Here is a 20,448-nt window from a genome sequence, read left to right as displayed (position 1 = left end):
TATTAGAAGATTTATATAGGAAATCAATAGAGATGAAGGGTTCTAACTGGAGATGAGGAAAAAAGACACGCTGCGCTTTAGATCATAGTTTTTCAGGGCAGATTTTTTTTTTTTTTTTTTTTAAGGCTCATTTCCATCTGTTACATTCTAGTGGGTAGTAAAAGTTATTTTGGATTTTCTGTTCTATTTTGATGTTTTCCAGTATCAGTAACACTATGTTGAGTTCATGTCAAATTTCATTTAATTTTCAAATTACTGCTTTTTGTGATGAAAATCCTCTAAAATATTGCCAAGAGTTGTTGATATTGTACGAGTTACAGAAGAGCTATTGAGCGTTGCTATCACCAAAATGCAAGTTTGATCACGTTTCCCTCATCTCTTGGAAAGATGCAATGCATGTGGTTAAAATGAATTTTCTCCGATTTTCCTCAGAAAAATGACATTTTTATGCACAGTTTCAGGAAGGCTACTGACACAAGGATACTTATAGGACACAAAAGCTAATTACAAATTACAAATGATTCTAGGGTGGAAGCTGGTGTTAGTTACCAATGCTCCTCAGCCTCTGAGGTATATTTTATCCCTTCAGAAAATTGATCAGGGCTATTTGAATTAACCAGTTGTTCTGATATTGGGTGCTCAACAATGATTGAGTTCCCAGGTTCTTCTTTCTCTCAGCATAATCAGCATTCATTGCATTTTTGTATTTATATAAGTTTGTTGGTATGAGCGATGCCCAGAACTGTGGATGTGTGGCAGACATTATATGGTTCTTTACTCCATCGTGTGAAGAATGTGCCCATATCTCAGTTTCAGTTGGGTACACTGAGTCAGACACGTTAAGTGTGTTTGAGGCCTCACAGCTAAAAAGCCCAGTCCACTGGCACAAAGGTCAGTATGTTTTCTCCTACAGTATTATGTATAAAGAACATGTGTCTTGGGCCACCTGGGTGGCTCAGTGGTTGAGCATCTCCTTTGGCCCAGGGCGTGATCCTGGGGTCTGGGGATCGAGTCCCGCATCGGGCTCCCCACAGGGAGCCTGCTTCTCCTTCTGCCTGTGTCCCTGCCTCTCTCTGTGTGTCTCTCATGAATAAATAAATAAAATCTTAAAAAAAAAAAAAAGAATATGCATTCTTCATGTCATAGCCCAGACATCTCATTTTCTTGGAACAGTATTTTCTCAACTGTGTTCTGTGGACTCCAGTTCCATTAGGATATCGATTCTACCAGAATAGGGTTGGATGATTAAAAGAGTTTAGGTAATAGTGGCCTAAACAAAAAGTAAAACAGATCTCTTTACAACTTGACTTCTTAGAGCCTTCATATGCTCACGTGGGTTGTGACTTGTACACATTGTGAGAAAAGTAGATAGTTGTATGGTGCCAGGTGTGTGTGTGTGTGCGTGCGCACGCGTGCGGGGGAGGGGGTGATGTGCAGAATTTGCTTTATAAAATACTTTGAAAACGATCCCTAGAGCCATCGATGAAGACAGCTCTTTAATAACATGGTTAAAGTAAACTCCTAAGTGTTGTCTTTGAACATAAAGAGGAATGACATGGATAAATATAAGCTTAACAATTAAGTCCTTAGAGTATAACTCGATGATAAGGTATTTATTACGGGGTGGGGGGCCCTCTACTCTTTCACAAAACCGCTCTTCATGCAGCTGTCATGGGAGGGCATAGACCACAGGTCCCATCCACAGGGCCTTCCTGTGCTTTTCTCCTATCTTAGGCTTATCCCTTCTGGGCAGTGTCTTCCGGGACAAATAAAGATTGACCCGGCATCTCTGCATCTCTTATGAGTGAGGATCACCAACTCAATCCTAGGAAGGTGGTAGCTGTAATTTTTCACAGAGGTGAAATATTTTAGACCTGCAGTGATAGAATCTTCTGTTTAAATGTAAGCACTGTGGAAATGAAGATGAGAGTTGTGTTAATGCTTCAGGAGCTTAAAAAAACGGAATTAAAACGATCTTCCTTTGTTCTGTTATAGGAGAAAATGCAGGACAGACACCCATGAACATCAATCCTCAGCAGACCCGTTTCCCGGATTTTCTTGATTGTCTCCCGGGAACAAATGTTGACCTAGGAACTTTGGAATCTGAAGATCTGATCCCCCTCTTCAATGATGTAGAGTCTGCTCTGAACAAAAGTGAGCCCTTTCTAACCTGGCTGTAATCAATACCATTGTAACGTGGATGCAGCCGTGACCTGACATTTCCTGGGCCTCTTGGAAAAAGCAATGGAGCAGAGTAAGTCTGCAGGTGTACCACTTTCTGCCTCCATGACTCAATGCTCCCTCCTTTCCATGCGGCCAGTTTAATCATTGCCTGGATTTGATTGACAGTAACTTAAGTTAAACGCAAATGAATGCTCTATTTTCATTTTCTGCAGGCCTGCATCCCTGTGATGGGCTATGCAAGAATTGCTTCTGCAGAACTGAGAATGCAGAATTGCTTCTCTGTTTTTCTCTCTGCTGCCCCATAACTAAGCTTTAGGGGTGTCAGTTGAAATTTGTGCATCCATTGATTATAAACCATAAAAAGCCGACCACAGGCAGTGACTTGTGACAGGCAGCTCGGTCCAGGAAATGTACACGAAATTAGACCTGATTTGCAGTTTTAAAAACTGTATTAATGACAGTAGTACCAAATGCTTTAAAAAATATTTAACGTGAGCTTTAAAAATCATTGTATGGATAGTAAATCTCTGCTGTATGGAATACAATGTAGTTTTGAATCCATGCTGGTTCTGATGGTTCTTTTACTCTGTATCTGCAAAGGCACACATGGTCCTATTGTAGTTTGGCCTTCCTCATTACTTTACTGCGTAGTGTCTAGACAACTCTTCCTTCCAGCAGGAGAGGAGCAGGAACCTGAGTCACAGTTCCTACACTTACAGATCTTATGAAAGAGACCAGTTTGGTACTAATTATGAGCATTTGTTAAACAAAACTTTTGTTTTTTAATTACAAGTTGGATTTTTTAAAAAAATTGCAGCTTAGAATTTGATGTTTATTTTATAAAAAGCACTCTAATTTTGTAGCTGATGACAAAGGGCAGCCAAATATTTTTGATCAATCAGTGGCAACTGTATTTTTGTCTTTTGAAAACTGTTCTGAAAACATCAGGACAACATAGCTTCCAACCTGACAGCGCACACAGTAAACTGTTGCTTTTTAAATGCTGAAGCCTTATCAGTTTTGCTTTCCAGATTTCAAGTGTTTAAAATACTCTTATCTATGAAACTGTTTGAAGGATGAAGCAGATCTCTGACTGACGTGTAAAAAAAAAAAACAACCCTCTGAAGGGTGTATGGTGGAGACACGTGTTTCTGAATTCAGCAAAATTGATTCCTAAGTATGTTATCCTAACCGTGTTTGCTACAGTTGGTATAAAAAGGCATGAAATATGTACTCAATACCTCTTATGTAACCAAAAACATTTTTTTTTTATTAGCTTTTAAGGACTGAGAGAGAGCATCAGGTTCCCCCAGGCATGCAACTCTGTCTGCATTGCCAATGAAGTCCTCGATTGTTTAATATTTTGAACTGACATTATTTATAATCTATGAATTTAATATCTTTTTGGAAAGACATGAATAGTTCAGGTCTCTGAGAGGAACCTTCAATTCCCAAGGGGGCTTAGATCTATTGGGGAATCCTAAGTAAGATCCTCTTCAATCTACCAGAACATAGACAGGCAGAAAATATTTTTAATCTTGTTGGAAAGAAGGCAAGTGAAAAGGTCAGAGATGAGGTAGTCAAGTCACGGTATGCAGTGGAAGGATACTAGTTGTGAAATGGAAACAGACAAGTGATAGTCCCCCACAAGCAAGACAAGCAGGAGGTAGGAGAGGTGCCCAAAAGAACAAAGCAACAAGTTCCTACAACTTTTATACCAAAAGACTCTGTTGTGGAAGAAAGGGCTTTGGTGCACTTTATATGGAAGAAGGGAGGGGCAGGGCTGGTGTTGCCCTGAGCATGTCTGTGGACAAGAGCATAAGCCTGCTGTTGCTTCCAACACAATGAAGTGATTTTTTTTTCCTGAAGGACCCATAATTTCTGTTCCTGACTCCTTTTCTCTCCCTGAGCGCTCTGAGAGAGAGGGGGGTGGATGTTTATGTTGCTACTAAATTGAAGGGAGCACTATTTCTTTTTCTCTTTTATGAGCAATAATTGCAAAAAGAGTTGTACATTCTTTCTAAGAAAAACAAAAAACAAGGGACCTAACAAAACTGAGCAGTGTTACTGTATTTTTTAAAAATATTTTTATAGACTCCTTTTCAGGTTATTAAGTGTAAAAGAAACGGATACCCCTCTTTTTTTAAAGTAGCTAAAACATCGGTGATTTGTATTATCAATTTTTAGAAGTAATTTCCTAGTAAGCTTGTGGCATTAGAAAATACTAGAAGAATTTTTTTTTTAGTGAAATTAGTTGAAACATTTATTAATGAACATAACAAATATTTTTCCAGAATTGAATATGAACCATGACTGCGTGTTTACTAATAGACAAAGCCAGATGTAATTTTTTTTGTTTTGTTTTTAAGGCCAATAAAATAATGGCCTTCATTAAAGAACACTAAAGCTAGAAATCTAAAAGTAAGAACAACTTTTTAAAGGTTTTTTTTTTTTTTTTTCCTATCATTGTAAGTGTTAAGAGCCCTACAGAATCCATGATAAGGTGCTATTTATATTTCTTATTAGAATAAGAACTGCCAGGATATCTAGTCTTCTTAGTCCTCCATCAGTAAATGTCAACATTTCATCCATTCGCTGTGCCACAGAAAAGGCATGTTAAAAATTTGAAATGGAAAACTCATTGCCGAGATCTTTCTTTCATGGTATTGTTTTCCTGATAAAACAATTTTCTTGAAGTGAATACATCGTCAAAACCGATTTGCAATTCTCCTAAACCCGAGTAATTGTTCATGTTTCACCGGAATATTTAGGATGTGAAAGGCAGTTTCTTTCACTGATGGGACAACAGGTGGGAAGCGCACAAAGCCTGTAGCGTCCCAGGCCTGATAGAAGCGCTCTCTGTGGAAGACAGTGAGAGAAGTGTTGCTAATTTTAAGTGGTGTTCTTATGACATGATTAGAAAGTAACTTCTAAAGGACAACTTTTATGGAAAAAAAATAAGCTGTTAAAAAAAAAAAGGAAATGTAGATTAATTGGGGAAAATGGGCGATTGATGGAGACCGTTTCCCTAACACACTACATCATTTATGTGCTAGTACTTTAACTTTTTAAGAAAATGTACTTCTACGTTTTGTACTCTGACATATGTGTGTTTATTTTTTAATTGAGAATGCTGTGCCTCCAGAAGGCATGCAGCCAAATCAATCCTATCAAACCATTTTACCTGGAGTTTGGTACTGGTTTTTACTTCTCTGATTCTGTATAAGAAAAATAAATACAATTGAATTTCCACTTGGAGCCTTTGTCTTTTCATGGTTTGTGTGTGTTCCTTTTACTGGAGGCTTTGGGTGGTACTGAGGGAGGGCTTATGTAACCCTCCTGGCAGACAATGAAAGAAAGAAAATTTTGTAGGCCAACATTGTTTTGGCTCAAATGTCTAGTCTCCAATATTCTAAATATCCACAGAATTCTGATTTCCCCTTTATTTGAAGGAACCCACCGAGATTTTTTTTTCAAGTGTGTACATATGTAATTCATATATTTTATATATATAGTTTACATATAATACATTTTTTTTTTTAAATCACACTGTCCTTCTAACACTTTCACAGATTGGACTGAGACGTCAGAACTATGGGATTCTCAGTCCTTCCTCAGTTGTTAAAAATACCGTGTGGCTTCTTGTTGTCAAAGCTAAGGACAGCTTATCATTTATTCTGAGTGTGGGCTTGTGATGGTATATTTTCTCTGTCCCTTGAGTCGTTTGATTCTCACTGTTGTAATACCTTTGTCCAGTCCACAGAAACATTAGGTGAGAGCAAGTGAAAGGGTGTTTCCTAGCAGAAGCTAAGCAACAGAAAAAAGGGATCCTGGTGGGAACAGCTTACTAACACTGCAGAGCCTTAAGTCTCATGCATTCTTTTTTAAAAAATTAAAATTTTTTTTTTAATTCCAGGATAATTAATGTACAGTGTTTTATTAGTTTCAGGTGTACAAGGTACTGATATTGTAATGATTCTCTGCATTACTCCGTGCTCATCATCATAAGTGTGCTCTTAATCCCCATCACCTATTTCATCCATTCCCGCCACCCACCTCCCCTCTGATAACCATCAATCTGTTCTCTAGAGCTAAGGGTCTGTTTTTTGGTCTCTTTTTTGCTTTGTTTTGTTTCTTAATTTCTACACATAAGTGAAATCATATGGCATTTGTCTTTCTCTGACTTATTTCATTTAACATTATACCCTCTAGATCCATCCATGTTGTTGCAAATGGCAAGATTTCATTCTTTTTTATGACTAATATTCTAGCGTGTGTGTACACCACCATTTCTTTATCTACTCCTCTATGGATGGACACTTGAGCTGCTTCCATAATTTGGCTATTGTAAGTAATGCTGTATATACACACAGGTGCATATATCTTTCCAAATTAGTGTTTTTACATTCTTTGGGTAAATACCCAGTAGTGGAATTACTGCATCACAGGATAGTTCTATTTTTGATTTTTTTGAGGAACCTCCATAGAGTTTTCCACAGTGGACATACCAGTCTGCATTCCCATCAACACTACCCAAGGGTTCCTTTTTTCCACATCCTCATCAACACTTGTTTTTTACATTGTTGATTTCAGCCATTCTGACAGGTGTGAGGTGGTATTTTATTGTGGTTTTGATTTGCATTTCTCTGATGACGAGAGATGGTGAGCATCTTTCATGTGTCTGGCCATCTGTATGTCTTCTCTGGAGAAATGTCTGTTCATGTCTTCTGCCCATTTAATTGGATTATTCGTTTTTTTGCTATTGAGTTGTGTAAGTTCTTTATGTGTTTTGGATACTAACCACTTATCAGTTGTATCATTTGCAAATACCTTCTCCCATTCAGTAACTTGTCTTTTACTTTTTTTGGTTATTTTCTTTGCCGTGCAGAAGCTTTTCATTTTCATGTAGTCTCATGCGTTCTTTTTAAAAACCGTATTTCATCATCACTGCCAAGTTAACGTACTCATTATTGAAAATGTTATAAATACCAACATGTATAAAGTAAAAAGTGAAACTTCTCTATCTCCCAAGTCTCATACTTTAAAAAAATGTATAAGATTTTTTTCCTATAGTGTAAGTTGGATTTTTTAACAGAAGAAAAATAATTATGCATACTATTTTCAGTCTTTCATTTTTTTTCTCTTAACAATGGGAATGATATTACTAATAGTTACTGAGCATTTACTATGTGCCAACCACTACGCAGAACACTGATATGTATTATCTAATCTAATCTGTATATTGACCCGCACACATTCAATAATATTATCCTTACTTTATAGATGAAGAATTTGAGAGGTTAAATCTTTTGCGTAACATTACACAGTAAGCCACAGACCTATCCAATACCTCATGGGCATATTTCCATGCCAGTACATATAGTCGTATACTGGATCATTTTTTTAACAACTAATATTTTGCATGGATGTCCCCTATTGCTAGCCGGTTGATTATTTTTAGTTTTTGCCTTTACATATAGTGCTGTACTAACTAGCCTATTCTTGTATGAAGAGAACAGGGGAAAAAAATCATTATATCACGTGATCTTAAATTTTGATAGATTCGGTCAAATATTTTTGAAAGAAAGGACTGTACAAATTTATACTTCCAGTAACAACAAATGCAAAGGCCTGTCTCATTGTTTCGAGTCTGGTGCTGAATTTTGCCTCTTTTTTGTTTTGTTTTGTTTTGAAGATTGAGAAGTTTTCCTATAAACATGCAGTTTCAAAAATAAATATAGTCAAATTTGATTGGAGTAAGAGTTAACAAGAGTTCTGGATTTTTTTTTCCCTCACTGTACATTCTATAAAATATTTGGGAAGATATGTAGAATATATGAAGTTCAAAAATTGAACGAAAAATGTATCTATGGGACACCTGGGTGGCTCAGCAGTTGAGCATCTGCCTTTGGCTCAGGGCGTGATCCTGGAGACCTGGGATTGAGTCCCACATTGGGGTCCCTGCGTGGAGCCTGCTTCTCCCTCTGCCTGTGTCTCTGCCTCTCTCTGTGTGTCTCTCATGAATAAATAAATAAAATCTTAAAAAAAGGAAAAGTGTATTTGTATGTATGTATTGGAAAATGATGACTGCAATAAAGTTAGTGAATACACATATCAGCTCACATTGTTACAAATTTATTTATTTATTTATTTATTTATTTATTTATTTATTTATTTATTTCTGTAGAGAGAACTATTGACTCACTCTTAATTCTATATGGGTGGAAAATGTCCTGTTACTGTCCTGTTGTATTTCTTTTTATTTTCAGTTTGGATTTCTTAATAGTGAAATGGATTGATTTTCTCATAATGCTATTGTCTCTAGTAAGTGATGTCAGTTCTCCACCTAGATCACCTTAGATTCCTTTTTACTGTGTTAGACACCCCATCCCCCACCCCGGTGTGTTTTTGCTTCCAACAGCGAACATCTGTGGCTCTTTTAAAAAGGACTGCAGTCACTTTGCAGTCACATGCAGAGAGCTAGCTGCATAGGCATTTACATTCTACAGCATGACCTTTAGCCAACGACAGGTGGGTATGTAACTTAGATTGTCAAAGTCCCCCGTGGGTAGAGACTGCCTTGTTCAGGACTTGGCCCGAGAGCACATTCTTGTTTTCTTTCCTCCCTCTTTCCTGTTTCCCCCACTCTTTTACCAGTTTACTCTGTAAATACCCAATTCCTTGAAAATTCCTTTCTTGAATATCACTTCTTTAGTAAATCACTTGTACATGAGTCCTTGTATCAGGGTGTGCTTCTGAGAACCAGATCTAAGCTAGTATCTGGAATATACAACAAACTTGCATGTCAATGAGAAAAACAAACAGTCTAATAGAAATATGGGCCGAGGATATGAATTGAAAAGGTATAGGACAGGGAACTGAGTGCCAAATAACTTGCCAACTTTATTCCAATCAGGAAAATGGAAATTCGAGAGTAGTGATAGAACATTTCATTTCTAGCAAACTGCAAAATTAAAAAGACTGATGACACCAAGTGTTAGCTAGGGTGTGGGGAGACGGGAACACTTCACACACTGTGGCAGTGTAAATTGATAAAAGCCTGAAGCTGGCCACTGGGTCTGTTTTGCTGACCACCATATCCCCGTTGTATTCCCCAAGCAAGGGAGTAGTTTCAGAGGGGACATACAGGGAAAAGGGGCTGCAAAATAGAAGAGAGAGAACTTTCTAGATGATCTAGCTGAGTAAACAAATCTATCACTAATCAATGGGATGACAGGCATTGCAGCCACGCTCGCTCATAGCTGGGACTTGTACATTCATAGTGTATCCGAGTTCCCATTTTCTTTTCTTTTAGGATTGCAATCTTGGAAATTTACATACTTGTATTTTCAATTAAAACAATTACAGCTACCAAATTTCAGATTTTTTTTCCTTGGGACACTGGTTTTTTTAAATTACGACTAATATTGTGTGGATATCAAAGCTCCCAGATATATAATGGACTTATCTTCCATTCGGTGCACATATGAAGGTGTTAATACGTGCAAGGTTAACATCTAGAGAATTTCTGATATCTGCCTTGCTGCCTGGAATAGTTCAATACATGTAACGCTCGCTCTAAAATGAATATAAAATTAAGATCAGACCCATTATGTCATGTTAAAGACTTTTTGGATGAGTTTCTGGTCACTAGAGCTACAAGGGTCTGTGAATTCTGGCCCTAAAACAGAATGCGTTTATTCCAGGGATGCCTCAGAAGGTCGGATATATTCAAGTCCTCAAAGGAGAACTGCTTACAACTTTCTCTGGAATGCCCCCAAATTTCAAGATTCACCCAAACAATTAGCCAATGCATTTTATTTTATTTTTTCACTGTCTCTAAAAGCTCTGAGAAATTGATCCCAGCTTTAAGCGTTGTTCCCAGTAAATTTGCTCACACATTTTACACCTAATTCCAGTTGGCTCATAGATTCACCAAGACTCTTCTATTGACCTTAGACTTTGCAATTCTTTCCTATAAGCTGTCCTTTGAAATACGTCCCATGTAGTAATTTAAAAATGTGAGATGATCGATAAAGACGCAACTGTAGTTCACACAGATGTATAAATTATGTTTAGAAATAATAATTTGCAGGGGTCACAGCGTTTACCATAAAGTTTTCTATGTCCTAAAAGGACTCTTCTCCTTGTAAGTCATTAGCTCATATTTGTAATTGAACAAAGTGATGCATGTCTCATGTTTACAGTTTGAGGACCAGAAGTAGGGTGAACAAGTGTCCTGGTTTGCTTCGGACAGAAGGGTTACCCTAGATTCTGGACTTTCAGTATTAAAATTGGGAAAGTCCCAGCAAACTGGTAAACTTGAAAAGTATGCATCACGTACTCATTGGCAGGACTGGCTACATAATTTGTGGGACCTAGTGCAGAATGAAAATATGGGGCCCTTGCTCAAATGTACTAAGAATTGACAATGGAGCATTAAACTGTGGGGCTCCTGGGAGGGTGCAGCCCTCTGTAATTGCATAGGAAACATCCTGAAACCAGCCTCATTCATTGCAATCCTGCAAATCAAAGGATTTCCTGTGCTAGGATCTCTCTCTGTAAGAATAAGAAAGAAGAGGCTGACATTAAAAAAGAAATAATTACAAGAATTGAGCTGGGAAATTGTCAACGTTTTCTTCTGAAACAACCTCTTGTCAAATCTTCCAGATAGTTGTTTTTCCAGTAGTAGAGAGAGTTAAGGTAGGTCTGAGGCCCCTGGTCCTAAGCCAGATTTAGTTTCTCCCAAGAGTGTTAACATAAGACTCTTAGGATCTTCTTTGATATCTCCTGACATTGTCAGGGTCAGTAATAGTCAACAACCACCAAATATATATTGAATTCATTCATTCATTCATTCATTCATTCATTCATTCATTCATTCATTCATCACTGTACTTGCTGAGCCCCTGCCATCTTGAAGGTACTGAATAAGCACTGGACAAAACAAGGATGAAGAAAACTCAATCCTTTTTCTACAGGAGCCATATATTTAATCAGGACCCTATATTACGGGGCAAAGAATAATGTATTCTTTTTATTTTCAGTTTGGATTTCTTAATAGTGAAATAGAATGAATAATGGGAACCCAGAGTAGGGAAGGAAGAAGAGGAATGAACAGCCTCAAAAAGGACATGGAGTGTCAGTCTTAGCTTCAAGGAGTTTCCCAGGCATTTCAGGGAACAGCATATATGAAAGCCCAAAATTTTGAGTGCTGAGAAGTTCCATGGCCCTGAAAGGACAGTGTAGGAAGGCAGTGAGGCAGGAGAACATGAGTAAACAAATAAAATAGATGGATTTAACCCCTCAAAGGGGTTTGAATGCTTTGTTCCGGGGTTGGAGAAGCTGGTGGCCTTCTCTGAGGACAAGGGCTATTTGGTGCTGTGAGGATAGGAAGAGATTGAAATCACAGCCTCTGCCTCCAAGCAGATAACATACTACTATGTATTTAGCATCAAGCATATGCCAACATTGTTTCGGAGCGGAAGAGATCACTAAAGGGCCTGCTGGTGAGGCAAGATCATGGCAGTGGACAGAGAATCCTAGGACCCGGAACTGGTAAACAAAGGTGTGGAAGCATAAAATGGAAGAGAAATACAATATATTTTTACAACCCATTGTGTTCCAGGAGCTAGTCTCTGAGTTTCTCTGTGTATCTGTGTTTATTGTGGTACCATGACACTTTTAAAGTCATTTAAACAGAATTGAAATCTTTGTAATATTGACTCTTTCTTTTCAAGTGCATTTATTTTCTTAACATCCTCAAAGAATGAGGATGAATAGACAAAAGGCAAACGAATAAATTCCCCTAAAACCTCAGTCCTGGAAGTCATGCACTAGGGCCAGCTCCATCAGAAATGACAGATATATACTTGACCCTGGAACAGCACATGGGACTAGGGGTGCCAACCCCTAGTGCAGTCAAAAATCGGTTTAAAACATTTGACTCCCCCAAAACTTAACTACTAATAGCCTACTGTTGACTGGAAAGCATTGCCAAGAGCAAAAACAGTGAATGAACACATATTTCACATGTTATATATACCCTATACTGTGTTCTTACAATGAAGTAAGCTAGAGAAAAGAAAACAGTATTAAGGAAAATCATAAGGAAAACACATTTACAGTACTATACTGCATTTATAAAAACAAAAAGCAAAAGAAACAAAACCATGTATAAGTGGACCCATGCAGTTCAAACCTGTACTATTCAAGGGTCAAGTGTAAATGTGCTCTCTGGAAATTCACTTAACTTTCCTGGGTGTCATTTATTATTTTCCTTAGCTATAAAATGCTCATTTTCTCATGACACTAAAATCCTCCCATTCCATAATCTTCCTTAGTGTTTGAACAGATTTTCTACATCGAGGAGATAGGTCGATTTGTGTCATGTCCACAAAAAACACACTCTTTTCTTATAGCTTTTTTTTTTTTTGAGTCCAATAGTTGTAACATTTTAACTACGACTCTAATCCCCCAAAGTAATATAATTTCAACAAGCATGTTCATCACTGCTGGACCAGAGGCTCTGACATTTCCATCATTGAGATTTAGGGACTATTCCTAGAAAAAGATCTCACTCAAGTCTCTCACTTGGGTAATGAGGCTGTGACTAATGGGGCTCTGGATGGAGAAAATTAATTTTCATGATTAGTAAACGATTAATAATCAGTAATCCCCTAATGCTCTGGGAAGAGAATTCATTTATGGAATTAACATAGAGTAAAATCAGAGTTTCAGAGAATGAGAGCAGGAAAGCCCTAACAGGGAAAGTTGAAGTCCAGCACATCCCACGCAGCATTGCAAGTCCTGGAGAAGGTGGGTGTGTGAGCATTAAGAAAGGACATGTGTGGGCAATCTCCTTTACAAATTTGCCGGGGGCTTCATTCCTCCGACCAGTTAAGAAGTTCCACGCCATGTAACTATTAATTAACACCGTGGACTTAGCCAAGTCTCTTACAGTTTTGAAACTTTGGTTTCTTTACATGTAAAATTGGCTATTATAATAAAAAGGAGGGTACAGTTAAGAGGAGAGGTGAAGATTAAGACAATTGACTTCTATAGAACACCCAGTAAATAAATAGCTGGTGGTCAATAAATGTTCATTTTTCTCCTTTGGGGGGAACTTCTCCCTTTCTTCTTCCCAGGCCATATTTTTCTTCCTGGCACTCACCACCATGTATAACAGTAAGAGGTAATTCTCTTCGTCATTGTCTCCTCCTGTTAGCCTATCAGTGCTGGAAGAACAGGGATTTTTGTTTCTTTTGCGTCTAGCACCGTGAACGATGCCTGGTAGTCTGTTCAAAAGTATTTTCAAGGTAGTTGTTGAATGGATGAAAATGTTTGAGAGCATATTGTTTTTCACACTGCAACCCCTCCTTTGGATGGTGCCATCTTTGGTTGACTTATTGGCTCACACTTCCAGGTCTTGAATTGATAAGGCCGTTGGAAAATACTTCTTTATGGGGGGATATTTAGAAAGATGGGCAAATGTGTCTGCTGAGAAGCCGCCCCCTGAGGGAGCTGATGGGCAGAACCGCCACTAGAGGGTAGCAGCTGGCCCTGCAAGGGCGTGGGGACCAGCCCCTCTCCCAATCCTCCCCTCCGGAGCACTGGGTGAGGGCTGGGTTATCCTGGAGGGGGGAGTAGAAAGGCAGGCAGGTGAGTGCTGTTTTTGTTTCCCTCTCTGCACTCACCTGTATATATGTTGCCAGGAAGATCTGTGGCTTTTGGGTGAAAATTAAGTGGGTTTTTTTTTTGTTTTTTTTAGTACAGAGCAAAAAACCCCAAAAAACAAAAAACACCAGGAAAAATTAAGGCATTCTCAGAAGAAGATTCATGGGGGGGGGGGGGGGGGGGGGGGTCAGTGGATCACATGCCTCGGAGTATACTAAGATGTTAGTGTAAAATGTGAATTTCTTTGACTTCCTGAATCTGAAGGAGGGTGAGGGCTGGGAATTTGCATTTACTTAGCAAGCTTCCAGGTGATTCTGGCTCACTCTCACCTTTGATGATCACCACACCTGATGAGTCTCTCCAAACTTTTCATCATGAAGCCCCAGTATATGTATATTTACCTGTTTATTTTATTTTAATTTTATTTATTTTTAAAAATATTTTTTTATTTATTCATGAGACACACACACACACACACAGAGAGAGAGAGAGAGAGAGAGAGAGAGAGAATGGCAGAGAGAGAAGCAGGCTCCATGCAAGGAGCCCGATGTGGGACTCGATCCGGGGTCTCCAGGATCACACCCCGGGCTGCAGGCAGCACTAAACCGCTGTGCCACCGGGGCTGCCCCTACCTGTTTATTTCTGATTTATAAGTTATATGCACAGATGACTGTTCTTATGTATTGTGTATATCATAAAGCATTCACAAAAATAGAAAATTTGAAAGGATGACAAATCACATACATTAAAGTTTATAAACTTCCCACGCCACGTTTTGGATGAGAGGATGAGTATAATTCATGCAGATGAAATGTTATTTAACTGATCCTCAGGGTGATTGTTATGGCACAACACTCATTTTCTCAGGGTTATGGCCCCGACGTCAGTGGGCATGAAACAGCATGATTATCTGTAGAGGTTTTATTTCTGTTTCATTAGTATCACTGGGCAGCTCCCTCCACCTCCCCACAGAATTCACATTTGGTTTTCAGGAAAGTTGTCATAATTATTCTTTTCCCCAAACTGATGTCCCAAGTACAAATTCTGGGTGGGAAACCAAGTGTAGACTGGTCCGTGTGTTGGTATCATACACCACAGCGGTGCCCTGGTAATTCATGAACACACATATATGCACCTGGGGCTACATTAAGCTGAAAATGTTACAAAATCCTCTCCTATGAAGCCCTGCCTGCAAAAAGCTTTAAATGTAATGATTTGACTCTACTTCTGGCTCTTAACCTTTCTGGGGTCATGGGTCTCCTTGAGAACCTAATGAAATCTATGAGTTTTCTCTCCAGGGCAGGGAAAAAAAATACTCATCTGACTATATATACACCATTTCAGAGGGTGTGGAAACTTTTGGAGTTCTCAACATGCGGACTCTGAGCCAGCCGCATCAGCATTTCCTGGGAACTTATTTGAAATGCCCCACGCCCAAGTCTACTGAATCAGAAACTTTGGGGTGGGAATAAGCCCTCCAGGTATTTTTGATGAATACTCAAGTTTGAGAACACTCCAGAGCAGAGGTTCTCAAACCAGCCTCCTTATTAAAATCACCTGGTGATTTAATTTTAATTTTAATTTTTTGTAAAGCACCCATGCTGCCTGGGTTCCAATCTCCTTTAATGAAATCAGTGTCTCTGGAGATAGGGCCTGGACATTGGGATTTTTGAAAGCTCTCCAAAGGAGCTAAGCTCTGTGGACCAAGATGTTAATAATTCAGGCTCCTTCTGACGATCCCCAGCAAGAGCATGACAGCCCTAGAGAAGAACTTAGCCACAGCCTGACTCATCACTTTCATTTACAGGGGAGGACACTAAGAAGATTTTCCATGCTGCAGTTACTGAGTATCTAGCATCCTGGTTCTCCTTCTTCCCCTGTCCCAGGAAGTGCCACACACAGAAATAGCAAGCCTAAAATACTCCTGAAGAAGCCTGGTCATCAAAGATACACATATTTAAAAGTAGCCTAGATAATGCTATTTTCAGCTACAGATCATTGACATCCGCGTCCAGTGGTTTTTCCTCCTTTGGCTCAACATTTGCCATTGGTTTTCTTTGCACTTGGTTTATCAGTTTTGTTTTTTTTTTTAAGATTTTATTTATTCATGAGACACAGAGAGAGAGAGAAAGGCAGAGACACAGGCAGAGGGAGAAGCAGGCTCCCTGTGGGGAGCCTGATGCAAGGACTCTGATCCCAGACTCCAGGATCACACCCTGAGCCGAAGGCAGATGCTCAACCACTGAGCCACCCAGGTGTCCCTATTAAGCTTTCTTAGGAAGGAGCCAGAGCCCTGTCAGGCCAGTGGAAAGCAGCAGAGTTGAAGTGCCACAACACAGCCTTTCTGCGGAGGTGTGGGGGGTGAGGCAGGGGAGTGTGCCCTGCACTGGGAGGGGAGGCTCAGGCCCTGGAGCCAGGAATCCTGGGTTTGAAGCCAGCTCTGTCACTGACTCATTCTGTGACCTTAGGCTTCTTGCTCAAGCTCCTCATGCCTCAGTTTCTTTACTTCTCCATAAGGGTGATGATGATAATAGCTCAACCACCCCATGGGTTGTGACTGCTAAAAGGGGTTTGAGGCATGTCAAGACGGATTTCCACATTAGATCTCATGCTCTGCCCCTGTAAGCTCCCCATGGGATGGTGGCACTGGTGAGCCAGTGGTGGGGGGTGGAGTGACTGGTGGAGGCCCAGTGGGGGGGGCCTTGCTGCTGCATGGGAGGCAGAGAGCTTAGGACCCTGCTTTTCTTTCCTCTTCGTTTTTTAACCCCAAGGATTATAGAAATCTGCCCCTGCATTCCAGCTTCTTCCACCCAGAAGATTGTCTTCCTATAGGTACTTTGAAAGATTATATGAAAATGCTGATTTTGCTCATGACATTTTAATTGATCATTTTTGTTCATTCAGGTTAGCCTGAATGAACAAACAGGATAAACTGGGACATTTTATTTTACTTTTATTATTTAAAAACAATTTTTTTAATTGGGACATTTTATTTTTTTTTTTTTTTTTTTTTTTTTTTTTTTTTTTTTAATTGGGACATTTTAAAAAAATAACAAAATTTTAGTAATTTTAGGGCTACATAGGAGCTTGAAATTAGCATAACGAAGCTTCCCTTCCTGGATGCTGTTAGCAGAATCAGTGAGATTTGTAGCAGAGTAGCAGGGAGTGCGACTCTTACCCTATTTCTGTTTATGGGGCCCTGGGAAAGTTTATTTTTTCTAAGGCTCGTTTTCCTCTTACATGCAAGGAACGAATCATAGTTTCTATATCATAGGGTTGTGTCAGATTAAAAAAAAAGCGGACTTAGATAAGGAAAAACTTTATTCAAAAGGACTATTGCAACATGAGAATCTCCAATCTCAGGAATCTGCAGGCCTCTCAAAAACAAACAGAAAAGGCTTTTCTTTTACAGGCTGGAGTAAGCAGACCTTGGCAGCGGTGGGAAGTTGGGCAAGCACATGGCATGCTCGCCGGGGTCTGACAGGAAATGTGTCTCCCTGTGGTCAGCCGATTCCCCGGATAAGCTAATAAAGGGACACTTTAGTGCTTGCTTAGGCTTGGGGGCAAGCAGAGGTCAGGGGCCTGTGGGGAGGAGAGAAGCCTCCCTGAAGTTTGGGGAAGACAAAGCAGCATGTGAGGCATGGCCAGTTGTGAGCACCTGGTCTGTTGTTTTGAGGACCAAGTGAAATCCTGCATGTATTATCACTTAACCCAGGTTTCTGGGCATTACCCATAAGTGCTGGGGTTATTTTCTTTTTATTACAAATGCTTGATTCTTCAAATGCTGGAGAGTAGCTTTTTCTTTGTTCTGAGCAGAATCATTCAGTCACACCTCTGCGACAATGCTAGCTAGCATCCATCCAGTGCACATCTACTATGTTCCGGGCCCAGGGGTGGGGAGAGGTCTGAACTTCGATGAGATGGAGTTTCAGAGCTCAAGGGGTTCTCAGTCCAGAGGGAAAGAAGGATATAACAGGGAAGGGCAGCCATTCAGACATAGACAGGATGCCTTGGGAGAATGTGGCTGGGGAAGGGGCTATCAATTAACAGGGGGAACTGTTGAGAAAGAAGAACCTGGGCGAGATGAACCCTGAAAGGAGTCTGGAAGAAGAAGGTTTGCCCTGATGCACGAGAGAGAATGAGCATTCTCATGTGCACAGAACAACATAGGCAAGAACAGGGTCTGAAAGAGCGTGTGGGGCCAAAGACAAGGATCCCCAGGTTCCGGGGCAGAGCAATGCTGGGTCTGCAGGGGGTTGGGTGACAAAGGCCCCTGAAATGGGCCACCAGGGTGGCTCAGTGGTTGAGCAGATATCTGCCTTCGGCTCAGGGCATGATCCTGGGGTTCTGTGATCTGCTTCTCCCTCTGCCTATGTCTCTGCCTCTCTCTGTGTGTCTTTCATGAATAAATAAGTAAAATCTTAAAGAAAGAAAAAGAAAGAAAGAAAGAAAGAAAGAAAGAAAGAAAGAAAGAAAGAAAGAAAGAAAGAAGAAAGAAAGAAAGAAAGAAAGAAAGAAAGAAAGAAAGAAAGAAAGAAAGAAAGAAAGAAACCCCGTGAAAGGGTAGGGGTGCGTAGGTTCTGTGGTTAGGATAGTCATCTAGCATCATTCTCGTACTTCTGTGTCTGCTCAATGCAGCTGAGACCAGGGTTTCAGGAGAGCCAGGACTGGAAGAGTTCAGCCCAGAATTGTTGCTTTGAGATGCCAGTGAAACATTCCAAAACAGATATTTAGGGGTGCCTGGGTGGCTCAGTCGGTTAAGTCTCTGGACTTTTGGTTTGGGCTCAGGTCATGATCTCAGGGTCTTGAAATCGAGCCCTGCACAGGGCTCCGCAGTCAGTGCAGAGTCTGCTTCTCCCTCTCCTTTCCCCTCTGCTCCTCCTCCTGCTTGTGTGCTCTTTCTCTCTCTCTCTCAAATAAATAAATACGATCTTAAAAAAAAAAAAAACAAAAAACAAAAAACCCACACCCAAAACAGATATTTAGCAGGCAGGGCAGTGGTCTGGGCTGGAGATAAAGATACAGGAGTCATGAACATAGTCATTAAAACCGTAGCGGTGAAGATCATCTGAGAGAGTATTTAGACCAAGCAAGGCAGTGCTCTGAGGTCAGAACTCAAACATTTAAGGAGCAGAGCACCTTCTTTTAAATATATGTATGTCATTTTGGTGATAGACAAATATTTGTTTATGCACATATGTGTGCATTCACCCAACAATTACTAAGTACTTTCTACATGCAAAACACCATGTTGGCTTCCAGGAAAAAGAACTAATGGTTCTTCTCCGCAAGCAGGACATGATCAGGCCAGTGATTCTCAACTATGGGTGAGTTTGTCCCCCAAGGGGATATCTGGCCCTATCTGGAGATATTTTTGGTTGTCAAAACTGAGAAGAAAAGGTTGCATCTCCTAAGTAGAGGTCAGGGAAGCTGCTCAACCTCCTTTAGGGCCCAGGGCCGCTCTCCCCACCTAGATAAAGGATTATCTGGTACCAAATGTCAATTGTGTAGAAGAAGCTGAGAAACCCTGATCGACACTAAAGCAGTACATGTACGCACACAAGAAATCGCAAAAACCATTCCTTTCTCCAAGCTGGAGTTGGTGGCTGTGTAATGTGTCAACTTGGCTAAGCCAAACTACATTTGCCAAAGTCTGTTTTTCTGTGTTTCCTGTTAGGGCAGCCCGCAAGAACAACTCTCGCAAGCTTTGGGGGACAGAAGGGAGGCAGCGACGTTTTGTAGCTCATACACACTCATCTCATTGACACAAGGCAGCATCTGGGCCCTACAATTGCCCAACAACCTTCGGCAGAACCTCCTCCCTGACCGTTGGGGTAGGTAGAGTGTGTTTAGCTCCGTGACGAAAGGCCCCAGCTTCTGCAGGACACCCGTGCCACCAAAGGCAGAGGCAGCAGGAACTGACACGGATTCGGTCCATCCTCCTGGGCTTCAGCTCGTGTGGGTTTCAACGTGTTCTTGCTCTCTCACGCTCTGCATTCATCTCTTCCTGCCGGCCTGTCCTGTGGACCTCAGGCTACAGCCTCAGACACAAAGACCATGCACTTTCAGAGACGGCTAGCTAGCTCCCACAATTACAGAGGGCAAATCCTTGTGAGATTTTATATATATCTCCCCTCTACTGACACAACACATTTATTGATCGCCTACTGTGTGCTAGATCCCCTATGAAGCACTGGAGGTGCAGACTTGAATCAGATACTGTCTTTGAATTTGTAGTCTAAAGTCCAAAGAAATAAGTCATGTATTTGTGAACTCAACACAAAGTCGGCAACTCCCAGCAGAGAAGTTTCTAGACAGTCTTATGACCAAACGTGTGTGTGTGTGTGTGTGTGTGTGTGTGTGTGTGTACAGGAGCATCAACCAAGGGAGGGGCCCATACATCTTTACCTTTTGTTTCCTGTCTCTTCTTTTTAAGTCTTCTAATCCATGGTAAGGTATTGCCTTTAATTTTACGGTAATTGGATTTGAAAAATGGCCTTTTGTGTGAAAACTTGTCAAAGAATTGTTTTAATTCCTCATCTATATAATAATGAGACTAGGTTTGATGATGAGTATAATTTCTCCATT

General features: G+C 40.3%; 1 protein-coding gene across 2 annotated transcripts in view; it reads left to right on the top strand.

Moving 5' to 3' along the window:
• WWTR1 (WW domain containing transcription regulator 1) overlaps positions 1–5,442 on the top strand; it is a 133,706-nt gene extending 128,264 nt beyond the window's left edge. The window contains exon 6 of one of the 2 annotated variants that reach the window (XM_038571189.1): positions 1,996–5,442. In XM_038571189.1, the coding sequence (XP_038427117.1) occupies positions 1,996–2,180 (185 nt within the window). In that variant the 3' untranslated portion in view covers positions 2,181–5,442. The remainder of the gene's footprint in view (positions 1–1,995) is intronic. The other variant, XM_038571190.1, reaches the window with a different exon arrangement.
• Positions 5,443–20,448: the final 15,006 nt, after the last annotated feature.

This window comes from Canis lupus, chromosome 23 (assembly GCF_011100685.1).
Source record: "Canis lupus familiaris isolate Mischka breed German Shepherd chromosome 23, alternate assembly UU_Cfam_GSD_1.0, whole genome shotgun sequence".
Taxonomy (NCBI): domain Eukaryota; kingdom Metazoa; phylum Chordata; class Mammalia; order Carnivora; family Canidae; genus Canis; species Canis lupus.
This window is presented reverse-complemented; position numbering and strand designations above follow the sequence as displayed.